At 47.5% G+C, this 26,640-nt stretch overlaps 2 protein-coding genes across 2 annotated transcripts in view; one reads left to right on the top strand and one right to left on the bottom strand.

Moving 5' to 3' along the window:
* The window catches only part of mbd2 (methyl-CpG binding domain protein 2), a 41,251-nt gene extending 23,248 nt beyond the window's left edge, over positions 1–18,003 (bottom strand). Inside the window, exons 1-2 of the mRNA XM_080530395.1 lie at positions 17,612–18,003; positions 6,216–6,375 (exon numbers count right to left, since the gene is read on the bottom strand). Coding sequence (XP_080386521.1) covers positions 6,216–6,375; positions 17,612–17,727 — 276 coding nt within the window. The 5' untranslated portion in view covers positions 17,728–18,003. The remainder of the gene's footprint in view (positions 1–6,215; positions 6,376–17,611) is intronic.
* A 3,623-nt stretch (positions 18,004–21,626) lies between these two features.
* On the top strand, positions 21,627–25,250 carry cUnh18orf54 (chromosome Un C18orf54 homolog; the record flags this gene model as incomplete). The annotated part of the gene is made up of 7 exons (XM_080529632.1): positions 21,627–21,903; positions 22,049–22,825; positions 23,011–23,134; positions 23,589–23,664; positions 23,793–24,005; positions 24,433–24,479; positions 24,726–25,250. The coding sequence occupies 7 exons, from the start codon at positions 21,627–21,629 to the stop codon at positions 24,811–24,813; spliced, it is 1,602 nt and encodes a 533-aa protein (XP_080385758.1). The 3' UTR covers positions 24,814–25,250.
* Positions 25,251–26,640: the final 1,390 nt, after the last annotated feature.

Below are 26,640 nucleotides of genomic sequence, written 5' to 3'. Positions count from 1 at the left end.
TCAATTATGTAAAATAACAAAGAACGAATTTGAGGTGCGCTTGCTTTAAGACCTACCTTGGATTTTTGCACTTTTGGGGACTATCACGAGGCAAACTAAATAAGGCGAAATCTTTGAACATATTTGATATCAGAGTGTGACCTAGGGTTGGTATGCAGAGAGATAGGCCTCCCCCTTTAAGACACGCATCACGTTCCCATCTACTTTCGTGCCAGCCACAGATCATGGAAAACGATCAACAGCCAGATTGAATCTGCACCGCCGTGAACAGAAAAATAGGGGGAAAAAAGGGTCACGGTACAAGATCCGCTCTTCGAATGCCCTGCGAAACCGCTGTAGTGACACAGAGCAAACGCAACCCACACGCCTGTCAGTCAATGTCCGTTCCTGTCACTGGCGTGATTACAAGTCGGCGTGGGAGGCGCGGTACAAGGGAGGATTCGCAGCTCAAACAAACAAGTGACGCAGCGAGAGAGAGAGAGAGAAAGGGAGACGGTTAATTGTTGGTTGTACTGGCCTGTTTCACGATTGTGCTCACGTGGGTGTGTGTGTGTGTGTGAGAGAGCAGGCAGGGCAGACGGCAGTTGAGGGGTTAACCCTGATCTGTGGTTTGGCAGACACAACGGGGGGGAGGGGGGGGGGGGCGGGAGGAGGAACTCCTCCCTAGCGATGACATGTGGGGAGCAGCAGAGCGAGGCTGAGGCTTTAACGCAGGCCTGCACGGCTCAGCCCAGCTACACCCTCTATCTCTCTCTCTCTCTCTCTCTCTCTCTCTCTCTCTCTCTCTCTCTCGGCACACTGCACCAACACACAGGTTACAGTGGATGATCTGTCTCTTGAAGCACACACACACACACACACACACCCACACACACACACACACAGGGTCCCAAGGAACGAGCTGCGTACCAGGGCACAGAGTCCCAGGAACGAGCGGCGTACCAGGGCACAGAGTCCCAGGGAGGAGCTGAGTACCAGGGCACAGAGTCCCAGGAATGAGCTGCGTATCAGGGCACAGAGTCCCAGGGAGGAGCTGCATACCGGTACCAGGGCACAAAGTCCCAGGAACGAGCTGCGTACCAGGGCACAGAGTCCCAGGGAGGAGCTGCGTACTACCAGGGCACAGAGAGTCCCAGGGAGGAGCTGCGTACCAGGGCACAGAGAGTCCCAGGGAGGAGATAGTGTCTGCGGGCACATGGAGCTGCACGCCAGGGGAACAACCAGTCCCAAGAAGCGATCTGCATACCAGGGGCACATGGAGCCCTCTGGGGGAGCTGCACATCAGAGCACACGGTCCCAGGGAGCAGGCAGCCGCCCCCTCAGCTTGTAAGCGACACCACAAATGACAGAGTAAACACTCCACCACGCAGGCACGACCTCTCTCTCTCTGCACAAACACCCATAGGCCCACTTCACTTTGATTCTAGACAGTTCCCATGGGGGGGCAAAACTTCAATTACAGGGGGGGTCCAAACGTACAAAACACATCTAAGAACACACAAGTACGCACAACGTTAGCCACGATTATAGCCGCTAATACTATAATAATATAGACGGCGATAACACCATGCCTTGATGCTGCCTGCCGCTCACTCGAAAGACATGATCTCAAATAGAGGCCATCGAGAGAGAGAGAGAGAGAGAGAGTGATGTGACATGCATTGTTTGTTTGCGTTGGGCTCGAGCTCTGATAAGGGGGGGGGGGGGGACGCTGACGACATACCCTTCCGTTTCAGTTTCTGTCGTCCGACCCGATGACTAAAAATTCCTGTCTCGCTGTGGGGGGGGAACCTTCTAGTTGTTGACACTTTTGACTCCTGAACCATGTCTCACAAAGGCGGCTGTGAGAGTGTCTTTGGGGAAAGGAGATGGAGGCGAGGAGCAGCCTTTTTGGCGTGATGACACACACTACAAAGAATGCGCTTGTGGCCGACTGAGTGGGCTGGATGGAATGAAGGAAGACGCCCACTTCTTCTGTCGGACTATAAAGCCCCCTTTTCACTCGCCACTCGTCCTCTCCCGCCAAGGTAGAGAAGGTGTGTGTGTGTGTGTGTGTGTGTGTGTGTGTGTGTGTGTGTGTATGTGTCTCAATCATGACACACAGCCAATGACGCACAGTGTATTGATCCACCCTGCTTGTGAGTGTGTGTGAGGTGTTTGAGTAAGATGGCCGCTCGGATGTTCTGCTGTGACGGGCCAGCACACACGGCCAGCGAACCCACGTGAACGCACACATGCGTAGACGGACACACACGAACGCGCACACACACACACACACACACACACACACACACACACAGTAGCACAAGCACAAGCACACTCACACACACACACACACAAGCAAGCACGTGTGCGCATACAAGCATGCACGTGTGCGCACACAGACACACACAGACACACACAGACACACACAGACACACAGACACACACAGACACACACAGACATACACAGACATACACAGACATACACAGACATACACAGACATACATACTGTATACATACAGAGACACATGGAATCACATGCATGCACGCACACATGCGCACACACGCACACACACACACACCCACACACACGCACACACGCTTGCGCACATACAGTACACTGGCCTGCGTGTTTAGCCACGGTTATTTTGGGCTCAGGGGGTCACGTGACCAGCACAGAGGAACGAAGAGCAACATCCGGTGCTGAGACGCTGGCTCGCTGGATCAGAACTAAGCCCGCTGTATTAACCTGTTCACTGACCCACTCTGTGTCTCTCTGTCTCTGTCTCTGTCTGGGCTACAACACAATAGGACACAACTGAACATACAAACGTTTCTTCCCCGCTGGGATCCTTTTCATCAGATCACCTGATCTGCGTCCAGGCGGACATAACAGTCGGGTTATAAGGATGGTTATGTGTGCGTCATGGGTATAAAATCACAATGGGAGCATTACATAATTAGGGACATCCCCCCTTTTTTTTTTTCTTTATTTGTTTTTCAGTCCAGCACCGTTTTTTTTCACTACACCAGTACAACAGTCTGAGTCCAACAGCCTGGGGGTGGATAGCAGCAATCACTGGTTTTAGTTCTTCTTTAATGAGGAACTCTTGTTTACATGGCTAAGAAGCTTAGGCCTGGACGTAAGCGTTAGCGGACAATGTGTGTGTGTGTGTGTGTGTGTGTGTGTGTGTGTGTGTGTGTGTGTGTGTATGTGCGTGTGTGTGTATGTGTGTGTGTGTGTGTGCGCGCACAGAGCTAAGCATTCTTCAGATGTTATCTGGCCATCCGTCTGCTGGCTGTGTTGCTAGGCTGTGTCACGTCTCCCGAGAGAGGAGAAGCATGGTTGAGCCTGCCCCGAGTCTCCGTCGGGAACACCCCCGAGGGCTGCGGCATTGTGGGAAGCAAAAGAAGGAAGGCACTAATGAAGATGGAGAGAGGAGAGTCTTCTAGACTAACTCAGATCATAACCTGGCTCTACACGTGTCAACAAACGGTTAACGTACAGGGTTCTCGCCAGGATTTGGGGGGATTTTTGGACCAACTCTCATTTAGTAATGTCCAAAAAGCCCCCCCCCCCCCACAAAAGGGCTAGAATGCTCATTTAACTGAGGAACATCATAACACTTTCGCTTTTAGCAACAATGTGATTGTTGGTAACTCTTAAAGGTAACTCTATCATGACTAAATATCAGTTTCATGATATTATTCAAGTGTTTACATAGTGGCAGAGCCAAGTCGATAAGGTGGAACAGCTCCCCTCTTATATTCTTTGGGGAGAACCCTGCCATACACACTGCCCTTAAAGGCTCTGTTCTTTCAACAACAACAAAAAAGAATCCTGCGTTGGCACTGACCTTGGGTGTAGGCCTAGCTGATTAGCCCAGACAGTTTTGAGTTACATACTGTTGCTTCCACAGATACTGAGTACTCCTATTTTGGGGGGGGGGGGGCCCATTCATTCTGGAAATATGTCCCAAACACCGTGCAGACAAACTAATGTTACAACAAAATCCCTCTCTGAAGACTTTCAGAGGGGCCGAACCAGGTCAGGGACAAACCAGGGAAAAAACCATTTAAAAAGGTGGAACATCCCTTTAGGTGTGTTCCACAAATAAGTGCGGTGTGTGTGTGGTGTGTCAAACTGAAACGGTCAGGTCTCTGCTTGCATATATATACACTGGGACCTGACAAAATATGTTGGGCGTGAAACATATGTTTCATATGTCGTTGCAGCGAATCAATTCTTTATTGTTGATTGATTGTCTGAACGGGACACATTCAGCTTCCTCAGCTGTCTCAGGAGTAAGGCATGTTCCCACACAGAGAACCGTGTCAGGGTCATGGAAGCCTCTAGAAGCTCCTGGCCCTGCCCTGCCCCGCCCCGCCCTGCCTGCTCCGGTCTGTTTTCTGCTGTTATCTATGGATCCAGGGTGTTCTCTAACACAATGATTAGAGCATACACACACACACACACACACACACACACGGACGCACGCACGCACATACACGCACCCAAACACACGTACACTCCCTAACAGACACACATTCACTAAAACATAAACACACACATACGCACACATACACACACACACAGACACACACAGGTACACACGTACACCCACAGCAGCCATTGGCAACGATGCACACCCTAAGCCAAGGCATATAGCCGCCATGGTTGGCTGCCTGACAGTGAGGATGGGAAGAGCATAGTACAGTATGTTGGAACAGTGTGTGTGGACATGGTACTATGTGTGTGTGTGTGTGTGTGTGTGTGTGCGTGTGTGTGTGTGCGTGTGTGTGTGTGAGCCTGTGCATGTGTGTGGCCTGCGTCTTTCCTGTGTGTGTGTGTGTGTGTGTGTGTGTGTGTGTGTGTGCGCGCGCGCATGTGCACGCATGCATGTGTGTGTGTGTGTGTGTGAGTGTGGCTTTACAGGCAGGAGGCAATTAAAGCCTCGGCGTTGCCCTGTGGGATCTAGTGGCTCTGACGTCCGCTGTCGTCAGAGAGGCAGTAGTGAGCATGCTCACAACGGCGTGCGGTGTGCCTCTAGAAGCACACAGAGAACCCTGCCCTGCGAGAGCACACCGTGGGTAGAGAGACACGACACATCCGGATGAAGCCTATGCAACGCACACCTCCACCACCACCATGCTAAATCAGCTACCCCTTCGACCCCACACACAACCACTCTGTAGGCTATTAACAAATAGTATGTGCCCTGTGGAAAAAAAGCTTGGCTTATTTCCCATCAATAGGTTCATGTACAGTAGATTATATTTATATATTTTTTTCATGTAAACGTTTTGCAATCTCTTCATATATAAAAAAAAAAGAAAAAGAACAGGCCGATTGATTGTGGAATATCGATGTGGAAAGGTACAGACCGAGTGGCGGAGAAGAACTACTGTGTGGACTTTGGAAATGATTACATAATAATTAATAGGTTTTGGAGTTTCGACAAAGAGATTTGTGAGGCGATGACAAAGCTCAACCGCGACGGGGACTTCCGATACAGCAGTACAGAATAAATGAAACGAAAGAAATTGCTCTCTCAAAGTATCACGTTCTAGCACACTGATCTCCTGCTAAATGAAGCTGACAGAGAAATGGTTTGGAATGGAGTGAATAGTCATTTAAGGACACTGCCGTCGGTCGACACCCAGCGACCTGTTTTAATGATGTGGCCCTGTATTGTTGTACTGTGATGCTATGCATCAAGAAAAGAAAAACATTATGTTAAAAACCTCATTTGTTTTTAACATAATTCATAAATAAACAATCCATCCATCCATCCATCCAGCCAATCATACACCCAATCATCCATCCACCCATTCAGCCACCCATCCACCCAATCATGCATCCATCCATTCACCCACCCATTCACCCAATCATCCACCCAATCATGCATCCATCCATTCATCCACCGAATCCATTCACCCACCCATTCACCCAATCATCCACCCAATCATCCATCCATTCACCCACCCACCCATCCAACCATCCATCCATCCATCCATCCACCCATCCATCCATTCACCCACCTATCCACCCAACCATCCACCCAAACATCCATCCAGGCATCCACCCATTCAGCCACCCGTCCACCCAATCATACATCCATCCATTCACCCACCCATTCACCCAATCATCCACCCAATCATCCATCCATCCATTCACCCACCCATCCACCCATCCAACCATCCATCCATCCACCTCTCCATGCATCTTTACCTTGGTGAGACCGAGGTTCTCGTTCCGTAGTCTTTGTTTGTTCTTCTGAAGCTTGCTCGGCATCATCTTGCCCGTGCGGAAGTCGAAACATGCCAGGTCCATCGAGTTGCCTAGGTAACGGGACAGCTGGGGTTTGCTCCTGAACTTCTTCCCCGTGGGACTGGCGAAACACAAACAATACTGTGAGCTCACAAACAGGTCCGACACCCACACATCATCCACATACGTACATTGCATCTCCATAACAATACAATGGGTTAGGGTTATCATGTGGCTGATCAGTGTACCGGAAGTTACTGTTACTTGAATTACGCTTTTGAAAAATGTGTCTATTAATCTGATAGGGGATCGGTCGCATTATGCATCTTAACACGTTAGTGAAGAATTGATTCATTCATCCTCAAGCACAGGTTTCTACCTTGTTGGTGCTGAGTTCAATTAGAACTCCATACAAGACATCCTGAGGAGAAAAGGACACTGCAGACCCATTTGGTGTGACTGAAGCATTGCTGAAACATTATTGAAAGGGCCGTCAAGAGTACAATGACAGAGCTTTGTAGTCTAAACAAGATGAGTCAACTTACAAAGAACTTCAAGCACTTACTGTGCAAAGAAAGCACTTTCTACGTAAATTGCCTAAACACCAGAGAGAAGGGGGGGGATTTTCCAGTGAATTCTACTTTCCCATGAACAACAAGTCTTACTCATCATTCTCCTCAGGCAAACGTTCTGGAACCCAGCCAGTTTATCCCATTTGTCCGTCTCCACTCCCCAATCCCGACCCTGACCCTTAGCAACTACTCCCTAGGCTAGCTCTCCTATAGAGCTATAGGTTGGATAGCATGTTTAAGCCACATGGTTACCTTAAAGGTAAGACTCAGTGACGGGTATTTTTGTCATGCGGTTTGTCACTCATACAGAACAAAGCGTCTTTCTTGGGAGAACATGAATCATCTCTTCATGTGGTACCGCCACATCGCTGAGTCTAGCTTTAATCTTGAGATCCTCTTGATTGGCTGGGTGGGAAATGTTACCCAAATTTCTTGCACCAATCCAGGACCCTGTCAGATCTACAGGAGTGGCTAGAGAGTGGCCTAGGGGGGCTAGGGGTCGGTTTGGAATTTAGCCTCATTAGGGGGCTAGGGGTCGGTTTGGAATTCAGCCTCATTACCCGTCCTACTGATGCCTACAGGGGAGACTCTCTCCACGCACGCTGTTCCAGAGCAGACCTGGCAGTCACTGAGAGAGCGGTTGCAAATGAGATTATAGCCTACACAGCAGCCCTCCAATTTCATACTTGGTGGTAAACACCGGTTGGTCAGAGAGGAACAGCAGAGGTTGTATTTATAGTGTTGACCTCTGCCCAGTAAACCAGATTATCGGAATTACAGTCATGTCAGAGCCCCGGCCAGGGGCTTTCATACTCTACAGCGGGAGGGAGGCTGGCGGAGGTAGAAATCGGAGGACGGGCTCATTGTATGCCAACAGCCTCCCCAACTTCCTACTCTACAGGTAGCCTAGCCTACACAGACTGGACTGGACTGGACTGGACTGGACTGGACTGGACTGGACTGGACTGGACTGGACTGGACTGGACTAGAGGGGAGTGGGGTGGCGAAGAGGTGAACTGGGACTCTCACACACGTCAGTCGTCAATGCCTAGCTGCTATCTCAATTAGGCCAACCCGAGGTTTGTGTCCTCGGTTTAACCTCAGTGTTGTAAGACACAGCGGCTGCGGAGAGAGACTAAGCCTCCTCTCGTGCACGCACACAGCTAAACACAGTACTGAGAATTACCAGACGCCCATAAACAGGCTTGCAACATAAAGAGAGGTTCCTGGCTATCACACAAACACGACGAGCTCAGTGTCGCTGCCTGGCTCTCTAAAGTACAGAGAGGCCTTCGTTCAAGACGGCGACACTGTTACTGCTTTGGATAGAAAACCTCTAGGCTAGGGCCAATACGCCTGCGTTGAAGCGGTTAACAAACAGCCAAGGCTAGAGGAGCCGCCTGCCAACCTCACACCAGTCAGGCGTAGCGTAACACTGTACACAGGGCGCCATTACATATGCAGAGTGATTTCCATAGGCAACCTCTTAAAGGGACGGTAGCACAAAAGCGTACTACGGCGGAGTCAGTTGACTCCTGCAGGGCAGAGAGAGACTAGAGAGAGAGACTAGAGAGAGAGACTAGAGAGAGAGACTAGAGAGAGACTAGAGAGAGAGAGACTAGAGAGAGAGACTAGAGAGAGAGACTAGAGAGAGAGACTAGAGAGACTAGAGAGAGAATAGAGAGAGAGACTAGAGAGAGAGACTAGAGAGACTAGAGAGAGACTAGAGAGAGAGAGACTAGAGAGAGACTAGAGAGAGAGACTAGAGAGAAAGAGAGACTAGAGAGAGTGTGAGAGAGAGAGAGACTAGTGAGAGAGAGACTAGAGAGAGAGACCAGTGAGAGAAAGAGAGACTAGAGAGAGAGAGTGAGAGAGCGAGACTAGTGAGAGAGAGAGACTAGAGAGAGAGAGAGACTAGAGAGAGACTAGAGAGAGAGAGAGAGACTAGAGAGAGAGAGAGTGAGAGAGCGAGACTAGTGAGAGAGAGAGACTAGAGAGATTAGAGAGAGACTAGTGAGAGAGAGACTAGAGAGATTAGAGAGAGACTAGTGAGAGAGAGAATCTAGAGAGAGAAAGACTAGAGAGAGACTAGAGAGAGAAAGAGAGACTAGAGAGAGAAAGAGAGACTAGAGAGAGACTAGAGAGAGAGAGACTAGAGAGAGAAAGAGAGACTAGAGAGAGAGAGACTAGAGAGAGAGAGACTAGAGAGAGAGACTAGAGAGAGAGAGACTAGAGAGACTAGAGAGAGAGAGACTAGAGAGAGAGAGACTAGAGAGACTAGAGAGAGAGAGACTAGAGAGAGAGAGACTAGAGAGAGAGACTAGAGAGAGAAAGAGAGACTAGAGAGAGAAAGAGAGACTAGAGAGAGACTAGAGAGAGAGAGAGACTAGAGAGAGAAAGAGAGACTAGAGAGAGAGAGACTAGAGAGAGAGAGACTAGAGAGAGAGAGACTAGAGAGAGACTAGAGAGAGAGAGACTAGAGAGAGAGAGAGAGAGAGAGAGAGAGAGAGACTAGAGAGAGAGAGAGACTAGAGAGACTAGAGAGAGAGAGAGAGACTAGAGAGAGAGAGAGAGAGATAGAGAGAGAGAGCCCACCCAAGAGTGTATTCAATGTTTTTACTCTTCATGTGGTGAAAATGGCACCAGTGGGTGGATTGCTGCTGCTTCGACATTGTGAGGAGGCCTATACGCTACGCAAAGAGAGAAGCTACGCAAGGCCTCACACCCACTGTAGCATGTCAATAAACAAAATCCAAAACCTTGTATGAACACACTTTCCCACTCCACTCCAAAAAAGAAAGCATCTCATCTGATAGCGACTTTAACTTGGCTTAGTTCAAGCCATGTTCTTCAACGAGAAATGTCTGATGTCTAAATAACATTAGTTATTTATGTGTGTGTGAGTGTGTGTGTGTGTGTGTGTGTGTGTGTGTGTGTGTGTGTGTGTGTGTGTGTGTGTGTGTTTGAAACGCCTGATAGTAGGCTAGGCTCCAGTCGAGTCAAAACAAACTGTACCCTTCTCAACAACACCTCCGGTTTCAAACAAGATGTTATTTGTGTTATACTGTCTATCAACAGTAAATGAACGTTATGAAGGGGTTATTTTGGAGTGGGAATTCCACGTTTCAAGTCCTGCCCCTTCCCATGGACACCAACCTGTACCCAAGCACCAAGTCCACATGAGTGCTGCTTGTTTGCCCATGACCTTGACCAGCAGGCGGTGACCTCATGTTGTAACCCTACAGTATGTCAGAACCAAAGTAATGCTGCGTAGAATATTGCTACCAGAAGGAAGTACGCTAACTAGTTATTATTCGTTAGTCATTATTAATCATTAGCCTAGACTTAGACTATTCGTAAAACAAATTAATTGACATGTGTATTTATTGGAAGACGAGAGGACAAAATCGAGAGAGGCGCTAATTCACACACAAATGGAGGGGTAGTCAGTGAGAGTGAAACGGCTAGGCAAGACTGAGACATAATTATATTATGCCGTATATTTGCTCAGCACACATATCCTTAAAACCGGGACAAATAACTTCCTCTTTAAACAAATGCTCCTTTTACGCAACCCCACGGCCCAGACACAACATAGGCCTAGGGGCCCGTGAGATGTGCCACAGCCAATCAGATATGACCAAAGAACAAACAATAAGGCCAAGCAATCAAGTATTTATTTATTTTTTCGCAACCCTTTTTTCTCTGCTTGAGGAGAAGTCGGCGCTCTTGGAGGGACTTGTTCAGCCTGACGCGTGCGAGCGTTTTCCGAGCGCTGCGGTTTTGTGACTCAAGCCCATCGTCACCTTGAGTGCTGAGAAGGTGTCAGTACACCGTCACCATGACTACTACACCACCACCTCCATCTCGCTAGGCCTATATGTGATCGAGCGGGATAGTGTTTGCCACACGCGCGGCGCTGCGGTGGCCGGCGGAAGGAGGGAGATGACTGGGAGGCAGGGTGGAAGGGCACAGCGTGACTCAGCTATGAGTCAACGTTCTGGAGAACACACACCCCCCCCCCACCAGCACCACCACCACAGAACAGCCTTTCAGAGAGGTGTGCGCACAGACAGACACACACACAGAGACACACAGACACAGACAGAGACACACACACACACACACACACACACACACACAGAGAGACAGAGACACACACACACACAGACACAGACACAGAGACACGTGTGTCACGTGTGTGTGTACACAGACAGAGACACAGACACAGAGACACACACAAACAGACAGACAGACAGACAGACAGAGAGAGAGACACACACACAGAGACACAGAGACAGAGACACACACACACAAACAGAGACAGAGATACACACACACACACACACACAGACAGACACACACACACACACACACACACACACAGACAGAGACACACACACACACACACACACAGACAGAGACACACACACACACACACACACACAGAGAGACAGAGACACACACACACACAGACAGAGACACACACACACACACAGACACGCTATCTGGCGTTACCACACACTGGAGAGCGTGGTTGAGTAGGCCCTATGTGGAATTCCACAGCGTAGCTGTTTGTTATGCAATAGAGGACCAGCTAAACCAACGTAAACATGCTCTACCAAACCCCAAGTCAACAACTCTAAAACGACAACGTAGTCATTCTATAACTCCAGACAGGACGCTGTGTGAAGCGTGTTCCAGAGACCATGCTTGCTCATACTGTTGCACCACGGTCCACACACACCACAGTTTTTTTAAAAGTGATTGAGAGTTGCCTTTTGATTGTCTGTTTTGGGACAACACACTTTGGAGCGTCGGGGGGCGGTCAGAGCGGCGTTCCTCACTCTTCTCGGAGCGGAGTTAAAAATAGTTAGAAGAAAAGGGAGTGCGCCTCGCATTTTTGGGCTGCCGTGGAAAAACACGTCGCGTGGACGCCGCCTTAGCCGTCGTGCTCATTTTGCATTCGCTAAAACACTGAACACGGCATAAAGACAATTAAAAAGTCGCCATGATGACATGAGGTCATCGCCTTACAAAAAAGGAAAAGGGGACGAGGCGAGTAGAAAGCGAGCGTGACTGGGTGAGAGAGCGAGAGAGAGAGAGAGAGAGAGAGAGAGAGAGAGAGAGAGAGAGAGAGAGCGTCCAGGGCTGGTTCTCCCTGGCAGACAGACAGACACATGGAGGCCCCCCCTGTAGGCCTAAGAGTTGAGCTGAGAGAGAGACTCTCTTTGAGGGAGAGGGTGTGTGTGTGTGTGTGTGTTGCCCTGCCCTATCCTGCCCTACCCTACCCTGCACCCCGGCTGGTGCAGAGTGTGCCGTCAGTGAGACAAAAGGGCGTGGGCTGGTAGGAGGACTAGGAGCTGGCTGTGGTTACACTGGGGGGGTGAAGGAGGGGGTGAGGGGGTGGGAGGTTGAATGTGGAGGGGGGGGGGGTGGCTGGGGTGAAGGGGGAGGGGGGCTGGGGGTGAAGGGGGAAGAGGGGGGGAGGGGCAGGCGCACACCATGGAAGAGTGCCCCCTGCCCTTCGCTGGCAAACATTAACCCCTTCGGCGCCGCGCTTTTCCCCTTCTTCTGACAAGACAACGAGATGGATAGAGAAAGGGAGGGAGAGTGACAACCAGAGACGCTGGAGAGGAGAGAAAAAAAGAGAGTGACAGTGAAGAACTGAGACAGGAAAAACTGCCTGAAGATGACGGACAGAGACAGAGGTGAACTGAGAGACAGACGTCTGAGCGAGGGGGGTCGTGGTGACGAGGAGACAGGAGACAGTGTGTGTCTATCCCATCATCCCCCTGTTCACTCAGAATGAAAGAAAAACAAAACCTTTGTAGGCCTTAACCGAGGGAGCATCTGAAAGCAACGAGCACAGCCAGCTCTTTTACAGACCTCCGTTCTAATCTCCCAGTGACACTCTACACTCACTCAAGGGAGAGCGATGTACCGTCGTGTGGAAAAGAAGGGGGGCGGGGGTGCATTGTGGTGTAAATGGCCCTATTAATTCCACTTAAGTAGACACATTTCCTACAGACTCCATCTCGTCACACTTCCCTACGGAGGGCCACCAATCACTGTGGCGCGTTAGCCTCCGTACACAACATGGACGCACGGCCGCTTGGCTGCTAGAGGAGCCGCTAAAGTGCTAGTCAGACACGCTACAGTGCTAAAGTGCTAGTTGCTAGTCAGACGGGGTCGCTGACATGTAGGTCAGCGTAGCGTCAGAGCCGTGGCGAGACGTGCTAGAAGAGGCCCGGGTGGCTTTTGAAAAGCCCCAGCGAGCAAGCGTCTGGCTCCCAGTGCAGCACAGCAAAACCTGTATAGAAGCACCAAAGGGTGAAAACCACTAGCTAGCTGCGGTTCACCGTCTCGCTCAAGTCACCACGCAGCTGGGGTTTCACACGGTCGCAGAGCTGTACGGCTGTACTTCCTCAGGCCCTCAGCCCCCCCCCCCCCCCCCCGGTTCGAGTGGACTGACTGCTAACGTGGGCTGGTAGTGGAACAGTTCAGCCTTAGAAATGCATCTTCTGGCAGATTACGGTTTCGATATTGATAGCCCCGCGTTACAGAATGACTCAGCGTTCTGCGTAAGTGGGAAAAATTTAGATAAGACACCAGCGTGCAGGCAACAGACAATCCTGTGTCTGTCACACGACACGAGTTTATAGACTAGTACAGCCTGTTCTCCTCATGCCCACCCAGTGTCGATGTGCATAGTATCTGCGCTGTTCTGCGTAGCATCAATTAGCATTGACTAATCTGCACTCTCTCTCTCTCTCTCTCTCTCTCTCTCTCTCTCTCCCTATCTCTCTCTCTCAGCTGGACAGGGCCGAGCAGAGCCAGGCAAGCCCTGAAAACGAAAGAAAAAAAAGATGAGTGACGGTAATCCTTTATGACCTTTGACCTTTCGACATTGACCTCAGACTTACTGTAGTAGAAACCTAGCCCTCAGAGTCAACCGCCTCCCCCCCGCCTGACTTCCTGACTCTTGGGAGAGTCAGTTTGCTGCCTTCACGTTAGACTTACACAGAAACGACACTGACCATGTCTGTGCAGTAAAGAGCGTTCAAGCTCGGAGCGTAGCGTCTCACATAGAGGTTTCATTATGAGACGTAGGGGGAAAACACGCCCTCCAAGACACTCGCAGACGCACCCGAGCGATGTGGATGAAACGATTGAATAGAATGGGAGCATTAAAGAAATAATAATAATAACATTATTTATTTATAAATGTTCAATGCTCGCATGACACTGGCACACAGGAGGGCTAGTAGGATCTCCTGGGATCTCATAATATGATATTATCATCGCGATTCAATGCATATTGTGATACTTAAGGTATTTGGATTCGATACTACGATATATCACGATTCAAATTAGCAAAAAAATCAATACAGTATCAATACAGAATGGCGAAAAAACATCACGATACTCAACTGTATTGATATTTTCCCCCACCACTTGCAGTTTCAGTGTTAGCCTGCACACGTCACACACAAACCATGTGCACAGCAACACAGAGCTTGATCCCACACGATCAAAAACAGCCTACTCTAGCCCTGGGCCTTGGCCCCACGAATTTGCATCCAGCAGTAGGCTAACCTCTCTAGGCAGTGTTTTGAATGACACTCCCAAACGCAAGGAGGTTCACAACAGTGAAACCAGAAATCCAGCGAAATAGCGCTGGCGCCCCAGTGAGCTCTCTGTGTGGGACTCAGGTGGTAGGGGAAGAGAAAATGACTCGAACCCCGGCTGACTCACAACAACATCTCAACATTAAGAGCCTGTGGAGGAAATACCTCAGGGATAGCAGTTGACATTCCCAAAGAGCCTCTCCCCCTCCTTCTCTGTCTGGCTATTCCATGGACTTGCCCAGTGATTCCAGGAAGGTTCCGAGAAGCAGGAACTTTGACAAAACACCCCTCCTGAAACCCAGACTGCATTACATAATCCACTTTATGGGAATAGTGAGCGAACTATGCGTTAGGTAGTGTAGGGTGGCCGGTTGCTCAACAAAACATTAGGCCCCATACTGGAGGGACACAGTTAATTCGTGGATTGCAGACTAATATTAACAGTTAGGCTGTCGCCTGTGTACAAAACAGGGAAGGGGGACATAACCAGAGCACGGAGAAAAAACAACTCAAAAACCAGGATGGAAAAGACGAGGTCGAGGGGCTCATTGAGACAAAGAATCAGGCTAGAGCCAAAAACACATCACGGAAGAACACCTAGGGCCTACGAAACAAAGAGGTCAGGAAGGACGAGACACACGCCAGGGCCTATCACATACCCGAACTGATGCATCTTTGATAGCACAGGTCCAGCTAGGCCGAGGCTAAAGCCCACTGATAGGCCTGCGTTTTGGATTCCAGGCAGACAGATTCGTTCGGAGAGGCCGGAGAGGAAAAAGAGAACAGGAAATGGGATTCACTGCCTCCATATGATCAAAAAGGTGTGAGAAGTCAGCAGGCGGGGGAGGTCAGGGGGACAGCACTTGGCATTGTGTTCCCAGGCCGTCCCCTGCACCGACATCCCTTTACAAGGCTTACCGCGAGTGAGTAGGGGGGGACGGACGTTCGCATTAACACAAGCGCCGGTGTGGGATCGTTTTACAGCCCTCTCCTGCCACAGCACCTTAGACAAACCCGACACCCCTCCCCCCACACGTCGCAACCACATGAATAGAACTCGCCTTGGGAACAAGAAGGGGGGAGAGAGAGAGAGAGGGAAAGGGAGAGAGAAGAGGAAAAAAAAAACGACAATCCAAACAACCTCAGTGTGGCTTTTCTGTCGAGGCAGGAGTTTTATTCGGAGCCACACGGTTTTAGGCTAAGGCTAGGCTAATCAAACTGTGTGAAATGGTAGGCCTATGTAGGCCAGGCTGTTAAGATTAAGATCGGGCCTTGAAAAGAGGAAAGGAAACTAGGACCGGAAACTTCTGACTATACCCCATCGGTAATCACGGCACAGGATAGTCACTGAGCTGCTCTGTGGCGAAGGATAGCCAGGTGGGTATATGGCAGGCCGCCGCTGTCCTCCAACCACTCTCTCACTCCCGTCATGATGAGGACTGAGGAGCGCGAACGTACACGTGTACCAATAAACCACCAGTGTAGGCCTACACTCAGACAAGGCTGAAACTCAGTCGTCTCAAGACCGCACACACACCATACAGCGAGCACTTCCCACACACTGGGGTCACGCCATTAGAATAAGAATGAGAGGCAGGTTTTTTGACAAGGGGGGGGGGGTGGAGTCCAGGATGCTAGGCAGCCGACGGAGTCACACTCCAGAGGCGCAAGCCCCAAGGGCTTTGCCTTCACCGCTGAAGAGGGGGGGATGGGAGCAGGCCTAGACTTTTAAGTTTGCACACACTGATAATTACCGAGGACGCGGAGAACTCCAAGCATCAAAATCTGTTACTAACTGTGAAAATGGTATGATCAAGAGAGGTGGATTAATTTCTTATGCAGTGTTTTTGTCCTTGATTATTTTCCAAGTGACGTACATACACACGCGTACGTGCGCTCTCTCCCTCTCATGCACTCTCACACACACATACGTGCGCTCTCTCTCTCTCACTCACTCACACACACAAGCTCTCTCTCTCTTTCACACACATACACACAAACAAGCGCCCTCTCTCTCTCTCTCTCTCTCTCTCTCTCTCTCTCTCTCTCTCTCTCTCTCTCTCACACACACACACACACACACACAAAAAAAAACGCACAGACACACACACACACACACACACGCACGCACACACACACAAATGAGCAACAAGTGCAACTCATTGTCAAGATCAGGCCATTTCAAAGCCACATTTTACTCCTTGACATTCTCGTTGCTTGTGATAAGGCAGTGGCCTACAGGCTACAGTGTTCAACATGTATGGAACAGAGGTGGTGACCTCCCTCTAACCCTAGCCGAGACTAGAGAGCTAGAGAGCAACAAATAGTTGCTGTGCAGAATTGGGATCATCCTAGGGAGTTAGGCCTTGGTCATGTGGAGCTTTGAAGTGTGGACATCTACCTAGCTAGTGTCCAAAGGTCCAACGCACAGACGCCAGTGTGCCAACATGATCCAATGCCAGGCATTTCTTGAAAAAGCATGCTGTAAATTGCCCTCTCTCTCTCTCTCTCTCTCTCTCTCTCTCTCTCTCACACACACACACACACCTCACTCTCTCTCTCTCACACACACACACACACACACACACACACACACACACCTCACTCTCTCTCTCTCTCTCTCTCTCTCTCTCTCTCACACACACACACACACACACACACCTCACTCTCTCTCTCTCTCTCTCTCTCTCTCTCTCTCTCACACACACACACACACACACACACACACACACACACACACACACACACACACACACACACACACACACCAGGCTTTAAGCCATGCCATTTGTCATGATCAGAATGCATTTCTAATCAATCATAACATATATGGTAATCATACAAGTGAACTAGGGAGTGCAGCAAGGCTAGTAATCAAGACTCACTAGCAAGATACTCAAGCCTGAAGCTGCGTTACAACGTTGTTGTAACAACTTCTGTTGCTGTCACTGTCTCTGTCACTGACGTCGATACTGGCATTGGCTACATTGTGGCACTGTGTGTGTGCGTGTGTGTGTGTGTCATAACTTTGCTGACTGCTTGCCTTGGTTGAGAACAAGTTATGGTAAACCACCAGAGGACCAAATTGATGATTATCAAGCTAATGCTAACAGTTATCTAACTTCAAGCAAATGTGTGCTCTGATGATGATTACCTGTAGTAATACACATCGCTCTTGCCAGCGCTGAGCCCTGACTTCCGGATCACTTCTTCTTTCTTCCAACCCGAGGGCAGAGACGGGCAATCCATCCTCTTCTTCTCCATAATCATCTAGCAATAATGAGTGAGGGTGAATCACCCCAATTTATGGCCAGAAGATTTTTTTAAAAAGCAACTGAATTTTCACACAGAACGTGTGAATAGTGAATATGACGAACGATCGTTCCCCTCTGGCCGTTTCAACTTACTAAGGCACCAAATAAGAGCGAAAAATAAAACCCTCGCTATTTCCGTGATTGTTTCGGGATTAATCCTCAGTATGTTTATTTCAAATACAGTTTTCCTCATCGATTCTTCAAACTGTCCAACAACAGAGTGTCTCTCCGGTGCTCGGCAGTGACGTTCTGAAATTTCAGCACTTCCCACACACCGACCCAGCGCCTGGCAACCACCCGGGCTCAGACCGAGCAGGCCCCGCCCCTCTGACCGACCAGGCCCCGCCCCTTTGGAACCCTCCCGTCACTTCTCGCTCTCCCCTCCCCGGTCCTGTGATGCAACATAGACAAATCACATATTTATGATTATTTCTATTAAAAAAAAACTCTAAATGTCATTTTTCGAATAGGTTTAAGTCTCGACGTAAGCATTTCAGCCACACGTGACGACCCCTTATGTCATCGATGCTGCACCCTAAATTGGATTTCTCAGTCTGAACTCAGGGATAACTCATAGTCGCCCCCCGATGATGATTTCAACGCCTTCCATTGCTCGAAAAGTTGGAACAATGTTACCAAAAAGTTGATACATTCAATTGTTTCTGAGAAATCAACTGAAATTAAGTGGCAATGACTGATTCAGGCTAATTCTGCTGTTAAGATTGAGGGGAAACTTTCTCAAACCCCTTAAACTTGATACGACATACATACCTGGAAGCTTTTGGTTTCTTTTTATGTAGTGTCTCATACATTATGATGAAGGAGACATTTCCAAATTGACACTTGAATTGACACCAGTGAGGGACTATTTTGTCATTGTCATTTGACTCAATTCATTGAAATGTGTGTCAAAATGCACCATGAAAAGCAATATTCTTTGGACTGATGGTGACTATTAATTGAATGCATTGGCTAGAAAATACTGTGTGTGTGTGTGTGTGTGTGTGTGTGTGTGTGTGTGTGTGTGTGTGTGTGTGTGTGTGTGTGTGTGTGTGTGTGTGTGTGTGTGTGTGTGTGCGTGCGTGCGTGCGTGCGTGCGTGCGTGCGTGCGTGTGTGCGTGTGTGTGTGTGTGTGGTGTGTGTGTGTGTGTGAGAGAGAGTGTGTGTGTGTGTGGGGGTTAGGGTTTAGGTTAAGATTTGCCAGATTTGCCATTGCAATGTGTCGTTGGCCTCTGGTGATTCAGTATTTATAGTCATTTTAAATTCCTTTGATAGCCCAATGTGGTACTCAAATTGCCAAGTCTATAATACATTTGCAGATCATATCTCCATCTTGTCTTAAAATAGCTTAGCTCTTGCACACACCCAAAACAAATCCTGAGTGAAACCCAACCTGCTCCCAGAGTTGTGGTGAAAGAGATACTGGAGGCCGTAGTAGTAGCCATTGATGGTGCCTTAGTTTTCCATAGCAGACCACTTTGCGGACATAGATTAGATTCATAATATTCACCGTCTCTGAGAGGTCCCCAAAGGGATCACCATCACTCCCTAATGAGACTCACTCTAAACGCTCCACTTAGCAGGCCTCAGGCCACATCTCACTTCATAACTTCACATCCAATATCTTCACACCACATCACTCTGTGGGGGTTGTGACCTTACACAACGGCTATCTTGCATGTACATCTTGTGCTTGCATTCATGTCTATAATTCTTAAACATGCTCTGTAATTACATAATAATCTCTAATGATGTGATACTGTAATGTTTCTGTGTTGACTAAAACAATTCTGCTATGGCTAGTCTGAGCGCTTCAGCTCACAAACAACAACAACAACAAGATAAAGTGACAATAGAATAATAGAATAAACAGTATAAAAACTAATATAAACTATAACGAATAACAAAACGAAATACAGAGCTGTTGAAACAGGCAGGCAGCTATACCGGCACCTTAATCCCCCCCCCCCGGGGGGTCAGTTCCTTTAAACTAGCTCTGTCAGAATGCTCAGAGTGCACAAATCATTTGATGATTTTGAAAGCTGGTCATCTTGGGCTATCTTGGGACACCGTCCTCTTGCACCTCTGACCAACATCTGATGTGTTGCTCAATCAGAGGGAGTAGCACAAAAACACTCTTGAGTTGAGAGCTAAACAGGGATTTCATTATTTAATAAAGCCGGAAACTTGATGTTTATTGATTTAAACCAAATTGTTGAATCCCATGACAGATCAATAATGATGCCAAGAAATGAATGTAGATGTACTGTAAAGTGGCAGCAGAGAGACAGGGAAAGTGTTGATCATACTAACACCCACAATAGCCCCCCCCCCCCCTCTTCCTCCCTTCCATCCTCTTCCCTTCCTCCCCCTCTTTGCGACCCTTCATATGAGGACAACCCAAACGGCCGTTGCTTTATTCCATGCAGGCACATCAAAAGGCCTGACAATGGTTGAATGCAGCCTAGCGCGGAGACAACAGGGAGCCGCAGCGATGCTTATTATTCATGCTGAGTTGGTCTAAGGGAGGGAAACGACCCGGCCTATATTGATTAGAGAGACATTATGAGACTGCATAGATTCTCAGACCTTTTATTCAGCTAACTTTCTGATAGCTTATCCCATAGCATTCAAATCCACACATGGTAGAGAGCATGTCCATGGCCTCTTTAATAGCCTGTGCATTTTCAGCAATTCATCTTGGACATTGAGAAACCTAATATGATAATATGAATATAATCTTGATTCTTGAACATGGGGTAGTACAGGGAACAGGGAATAGGAGTATAGTGGATAGTATACATAGCCTTTATTTATGTAAACCAGCTCTTTTCCCTTCTTGTTTTTAGTCTTTCTTACAAGCACCAGGGGAGCCCCCCCTACTAAATTTCGTTGTATGGTACCTGTACTGTATTAATGACAATAAAGACCATTCATTCAACAGTAATGGAACAGGGAATAGTAATGGTATCTGTGTGCCAGATCCAAGCCAGATATTTTCTGAATAATGTGTCATTTTTCTTTCCTTTCTTGGAAAATACATCTGACATGAGTTGATTGGCTTTTGATTGAGCTTTCTGTCCAAATCAGATCAGTGATTGTTTGAAGCAAGGGACGGGAAGGGAAGGATGCATTTAAAAAACAACATAACTCTGAAAACTCATGAAGCACTTCCAGTTGGCCATCACATTTGTTGCAACGTTGAGGCTAGTCGCTGCTCTTGTGTTTTGGAGACAGTTCGACGGTTACCGGTAAGTTGTTGTGTACTGTTAACTGTCAACAAGTTGCGTTTGTTTGTTATCTTAACAGATGGTCGAATACAAGGCCCACAATAATAAAATAAAAAAATAAGTTGGCATTACTTTTGACAGATGGCAATTTATATTTTGGCGGGTTGTTTTGGATGCTGTTAGTTTTCTCCGCCCACTTAACTAGGTCGAGCCCACAGCTGAGCTCGTGAGTTCAGATCAACTTAGCCAAAACATGACAAGTCAAGTGTAATATAACGAGCTATCATTTCCTATATATACTCGCGTTAGTCTGTAGCTAGTGTTTGATCCATTGTGTAACGTTATAGTATTGTGAGCTTAGAATGATAAGGTTCTATCTCCGTTTAGGGTAGTTCAGAGATATTGAGCGTCAAAGTTTTTACATTCCATTATGTTCTGTGAGATGGAACCTTTGTATTTTATGAATTACTAACTAAAACATGTCAGCATTTTAAAAATAACACCACACAGGCATTAATAAACACCTAATGGATCAGATTATGTAAAAAACTCAATTTTGACAAAAATTGAGATAGAACCTTATAATTCTAACGTCACGGTATGTCATTTTGTGTTTATTGACAGGATGACTTCAGATGGTCAAAGCTTCTCACCGGAGTCAACGGTCACCTCGCTGTTGGCTCGCTCCGGCCACCTGAGGAGCTCCCTGCAGCCGCCTGACCTGTCTCTCTCCGTGCGGTACGGCGACAGGGAGTACGGGTCTGCTACGGCGGCTCTGGACGCCTACATCGCAGACTTCGACAGGAGCATGCTTACTTCAGACACGTCCACAGGGAGAGTGGTACTGCAGGGAGACTTCTCCAGCCCTACTCTTCCCAGAATCAGCGTCAGAAATAAAGATGGTAAAAAAAAAAAAGAGTTTTGTAGACCTTGATAGAGTCGCAAGAATGCATAGTGCAGTATTGAAAAAAACGATATCTTTATCTGGTATTATCTTTCAGAAGTATAGATTACATAATGCAACAAGTGTGTTTTTTTTTTTTCCAGTTCTACAGGAACAGTTGACAGACAGGGAACTGGACTTCCTGAATCTTCCAGGCGCTCACCGTCCACGGAGGGGCCCGGACCGCCTCAGTTTAACGACAGACGACCTGTTGGTCCTGCCGTGCGACGGCTCCTTACCCGTGACCCGCACGTCCGCCTTCCTCTCCCAGTCACGCAGCTACCCCCTGGGCCAGGAGCACTCCTACTGCCGGTCCTCCGCTGAATCAAGGCCCATCTACAGCCATCGTAAACCCTGTCTGCACCACCCTGCTCCTCTGCGGACCGGAGGAGGAGCAGGTAGACCCCTGAGACAGGACCCTCCCGGTGGCAATCCTAGCCACTGCCAGACCCCAGACCTCAGTGAGAGGGATCTCCCACCACATGACGCCTCCGCCCACAGCTACCCTCGCTGGCTGACCAGCCAAAAGTCTGAGATGGATTTCTCTGGAATCACCAGTGTTCCTGACCAGAAGTACCCCGCCTGGCTCCAGGATTGCGGCATTCATACTGACACCTCTGGCACAAAGTCCTCCCGTAAGAGACAACATGGTCGTGAGCAGACCGTGCCACCCTCCCCTAGACGGCCCTCCTGGCTAGGGGAGCTGGAGGCTTCTTATGAGGAGCTGCAGAAGAATAACGACAGACATCTTGAGGCGGTCTCTGATTCCAACGACCAGCTAGAAGCGAAGACACTGAGGGAGTTGAGACTGGAGCTTGCCGAACGGCTAGTCGTCGACTATGATGGGAGCACAGATTTCGACCATCTCTCTTCCCTCAGGGGTGTGTTTGTGGAACGAATGCTTGCGCACACTGTGGCTTCTAATGACTAGAGTTTTAGACCCCTGATAGAAGCATTCAAACAAATCAGACCTTTCACCTAGTGTTCATCGCAGACACACTGATTCTCTGCAGTGTATTCTAAAATGAGTGTGTGAGACCTGTGTTCTCTCTGTTTTCCTCCTCAGACAACAAGATTGAATCTCTGATCCGGAGCCTGACCAGCCACCACCAGACGGACGTGGCCAGTCCTGGGGGCACAGAGGACATCCTTGATGCAGATCGATCCTGGGACAATCCTCCCATTACATTGTCTGTTATATAGCCAATGGCTCTTCTTAGTTAGAGTGGTAATTAGGTGGTAGAGTGGTTAGCATGTTGGTAATGACTAGCATGTTGGTAATTAATCTGTTTCGTCTAGTAACTTCTCTTCTTAGACATGCCAAAAAACACTCAACATAAATACAAATGAGAAGATTAAGCACTTTACATACATGAAGTTGTCAGTGTAAGCATAACACCCCAAAAAAATCTGTTCAGAATTAACGTATTTCATTATAATATTATTGTTTGCCTCATCGCAGAGATGTCTCAAAACTTTCAAAATCTCTATTGAGTTGATGGCCTCTCATACGCACAAATAAACACTCTGTTCTCATGGATGTGTCATAGTGAAATAGTCAATATCTAGTCAGAAACTACACATTTTTAAACAGTGTGTATGCATTATATACTAACTAAACCCTGTTGCTCCCATAAACTGCAGTAAATCTCCAGTGCCAGTAGGGGGGGCTGAAGACCCAGGTATCGCCAAAGACATGTCAAGAGACGGGAAAGAGGAGGTCTGTACCAACACTCCTAGATAAGACAGTACATCTGGTCTGTGTAAATGCTTCTGATTAAGACACAATGAGTATATCATCCACTTGGGTCTTTATTTATACCCTGTCTCTCATGTGGTACTGTCCAGGCTGTAGGCTCCTGCTCCTCAGGCTACAGCAGTCGGAAACACCCTGGTCCCGTGGAGGCCCTGAAGCATATGCTGTTCAGTCTCCAAGCAGTGGCGCAGGAGGTCACACTGGACCAAGGCCCAGACTCAACAACACCACTGGACACACCCATGCTGGATCCCACCAACATACCTGACAAACCAGCGCTGGATGACTCGACAACACTGGTAAAGGTGATCTGAGATCTCATAGCTTGTTTGGGTGTAGAATAGATTACATTTCATCACTTCAGGTCAGAGGCACTGCACTGTTGGTGATGTGACTGGGCTCGCTCTCTCTCTCAAACAAGTTTGTCACTTGCATGCCAGTCGTCACATGCATGATAGTCGTCTATCTGTACAGTATAGTATAGTGGATAGTGTACATAGCCTTTATTTATGTAAACCAGCTCCTTCCCTTCTTGTGTTTTTTTTTTGTTTTTTTTCCTTTCCTAGCACCAGGGGAGCCACCCCTCCTAAATTTCGTTGTTTGGTACCTGTACTATAGCAATGACAATAAAGACCATTCATTCATAACAGGAATTTGATCTTTGATGTTTGCAATTTATTCTAATTTCTAATTCATTCATTCATTATTTATAATAATTGTGTTGATTTTTAGATCCCAGAGGACTTTGACACTGCTCCTGGAGGACAATCATTAAAGAGGTACCTTCTTAACTCTTTCCCGAAGGCACTGAGTTAATATGATGACCAGGAAGTACTAGTTGTTCCCGCTCAGTTCTAGAATGGGAAACATCTATATTGCACTAACCCCAATAGAATAGAAACAAAGCGTATATCGTTATATTCTCAACAGAAACTCACGTTATTTCAAGTTAAGTTCTCTTTTCAAGATGATAACTGTGTGTAATGAGAGATGGTCAGTAAACAGTAAGTGTGTTGTTTTTGTAGGGCCCTGCATCACCTCGAGCGACTGAAGAGCCTGGTGGACTCACCTGGCCAAAAGGAGAAAAGAACTCAGGAGGGGAAAGACTCCTAGAGGAGTAGCAGTCTTTCCCCAAGAGGACTTGAATAGTATTATTGTATACTGTAGTACTGGTATTTAGGAGAAAATGCACAAAATGGGACCAATTGTCCAAAATGTCGAGGTCATGACCTGAAATGTTTCCATCAGGGTTCAGTGCCGTAAGGATTGTAAAACTGTAGTAAACACTACATGATTGTAACAAGGTTGTCCTACCCTCAGATTTGGTGCCACTCATGCAAGTAGTTGTCAATGGGTTGCTTGAATTTCTTTTTTTGCTACATTGAAGTATGGCATTTTTTCAAATATTGTCTTCACGATTCAATACAGTCATTCATATGCTTTGGTCCAATGGTTAAATTGCCAATGTAAATATCACAGTTGCGCCACATTTTAATTTAGATTTGAAACCCATTGAAACCACTAGCTCTCGCTAACAAGATGTGACAAGTGACTCCTACTTTCCCAACATATAATCCCAATATTACAATGTAATGGATTATGTGTGTTGTATATTGTTTTGAATTGCCTCCTTTTTATGTTTTAATCCATATTTTAAGTGCACATAAAGTCATGTGAACTGTTGATATTCAGTGTTCTGAGTTCTCTAAAATAAAGCCTTGCTCCCCAGTGCCTTTGAACAGGATTCTAACCCAATAATTCTCAACTAGAGCCTGGCTTCAATAAACGATGCCTTACAAGGCCATGCTTCTATCACTTATTTGTGTATATCAGGTGACTAACTGTTATTAAGTCATAGTTCAATGATTTGCAACAAATTACTAGAGTACAAGTTTGTACTCTCAGTCTGAGGGGGGTTAAGGGGCATAGGCGGAGCATGGGGTTCACGTTTGCGGATGTTTTATTTTTTAAGTGGATCTGGGTGTCCTCCCTCATAAAAATAATAAAAATACATTTTAAAACACATTTCATGCAGTTCTACACATGTTGACATGACAACAGTAAATGTATGGCCACTATACAATTATAATCCATGATGACATAAAACAGGGCAAAATTAGATCGGCTGACACGTCATTTGGGTGTTGCACAATTTGAATTATACTCTAACGGTTGATGACTTGAAAATTATACTGATTGTCATTTGCATCGACTATTTAGGAAAATCTGAGAAAAATATAATTTGCATAATAATTTGGAACGGGCTGTAGACCTTGTCTAGGCTTTGTCTGTTTCCTTATCTCAACCCTAGTCATGCTGCAGTTTGGCGGAGCATCTCCGCAACCAGCAGAGTCGGCAGCTGTACCTCTTGGTATTAACGGGCCCAAAGTAGTGTGCCAAGAAAACCTCCCCACACCATTACACCACCACCACCAGCATGGACTGTTGACCGGTGTACAGGTGTTCCTAATAAAGTGTTTGGTGAGTGTATCTTAATTAAAAGCTTGCCTTATTTTCAGATCTTGAACACATTGGGAAAGCTTTGATCATTATAAACATTCTTGAGTTCGCGTGTGAGGACTCTGGTCAGTCAGGAAGCAGTGGAGCCTTTTCCAGTAATAATGAGAGGAAGTGAGAAGATGACTGAGCAGTATGACGCCAAACCATTACTCACTGTCGCTGCAGGGTCGTTTTGGGCTTCTGAGTCACCCGCCTCATCTCTCATACTGTAGGTCTATTTTCATACTCCCGTTTTCTTGATTTCAGAAATCATTAGATCTGCAATGGGTTACAGTATAGATCACATTTGTGCCTACTAGAATAGAACCTCATTCTCTTGGTGTTTTTGGAAAGCGTATTCTATGCGAGTGCAATTGCTCCATTGATTTCCACCACCCATCCACAGAAGAGGCTTACATATTAACACTTACAGTAGATACA

Source organism: Nansenia antarctica (assembly GCF_963989245.1).
Source record: "Nansenia antarctica genome assembly, chromosome: 4".
NCBI classification, from domain to species: Eukaryota; Metazoa; Chordata; class Actinopteri; order Argentiniformes; family Microstomatidae; genus Nansenia; species Nansenia antarctica.
The sequence above is the reverse complement of the archived record's forward strand: the minus strand, read 5'-3'. Positions and strand labels throughout refer to the sequence as shown.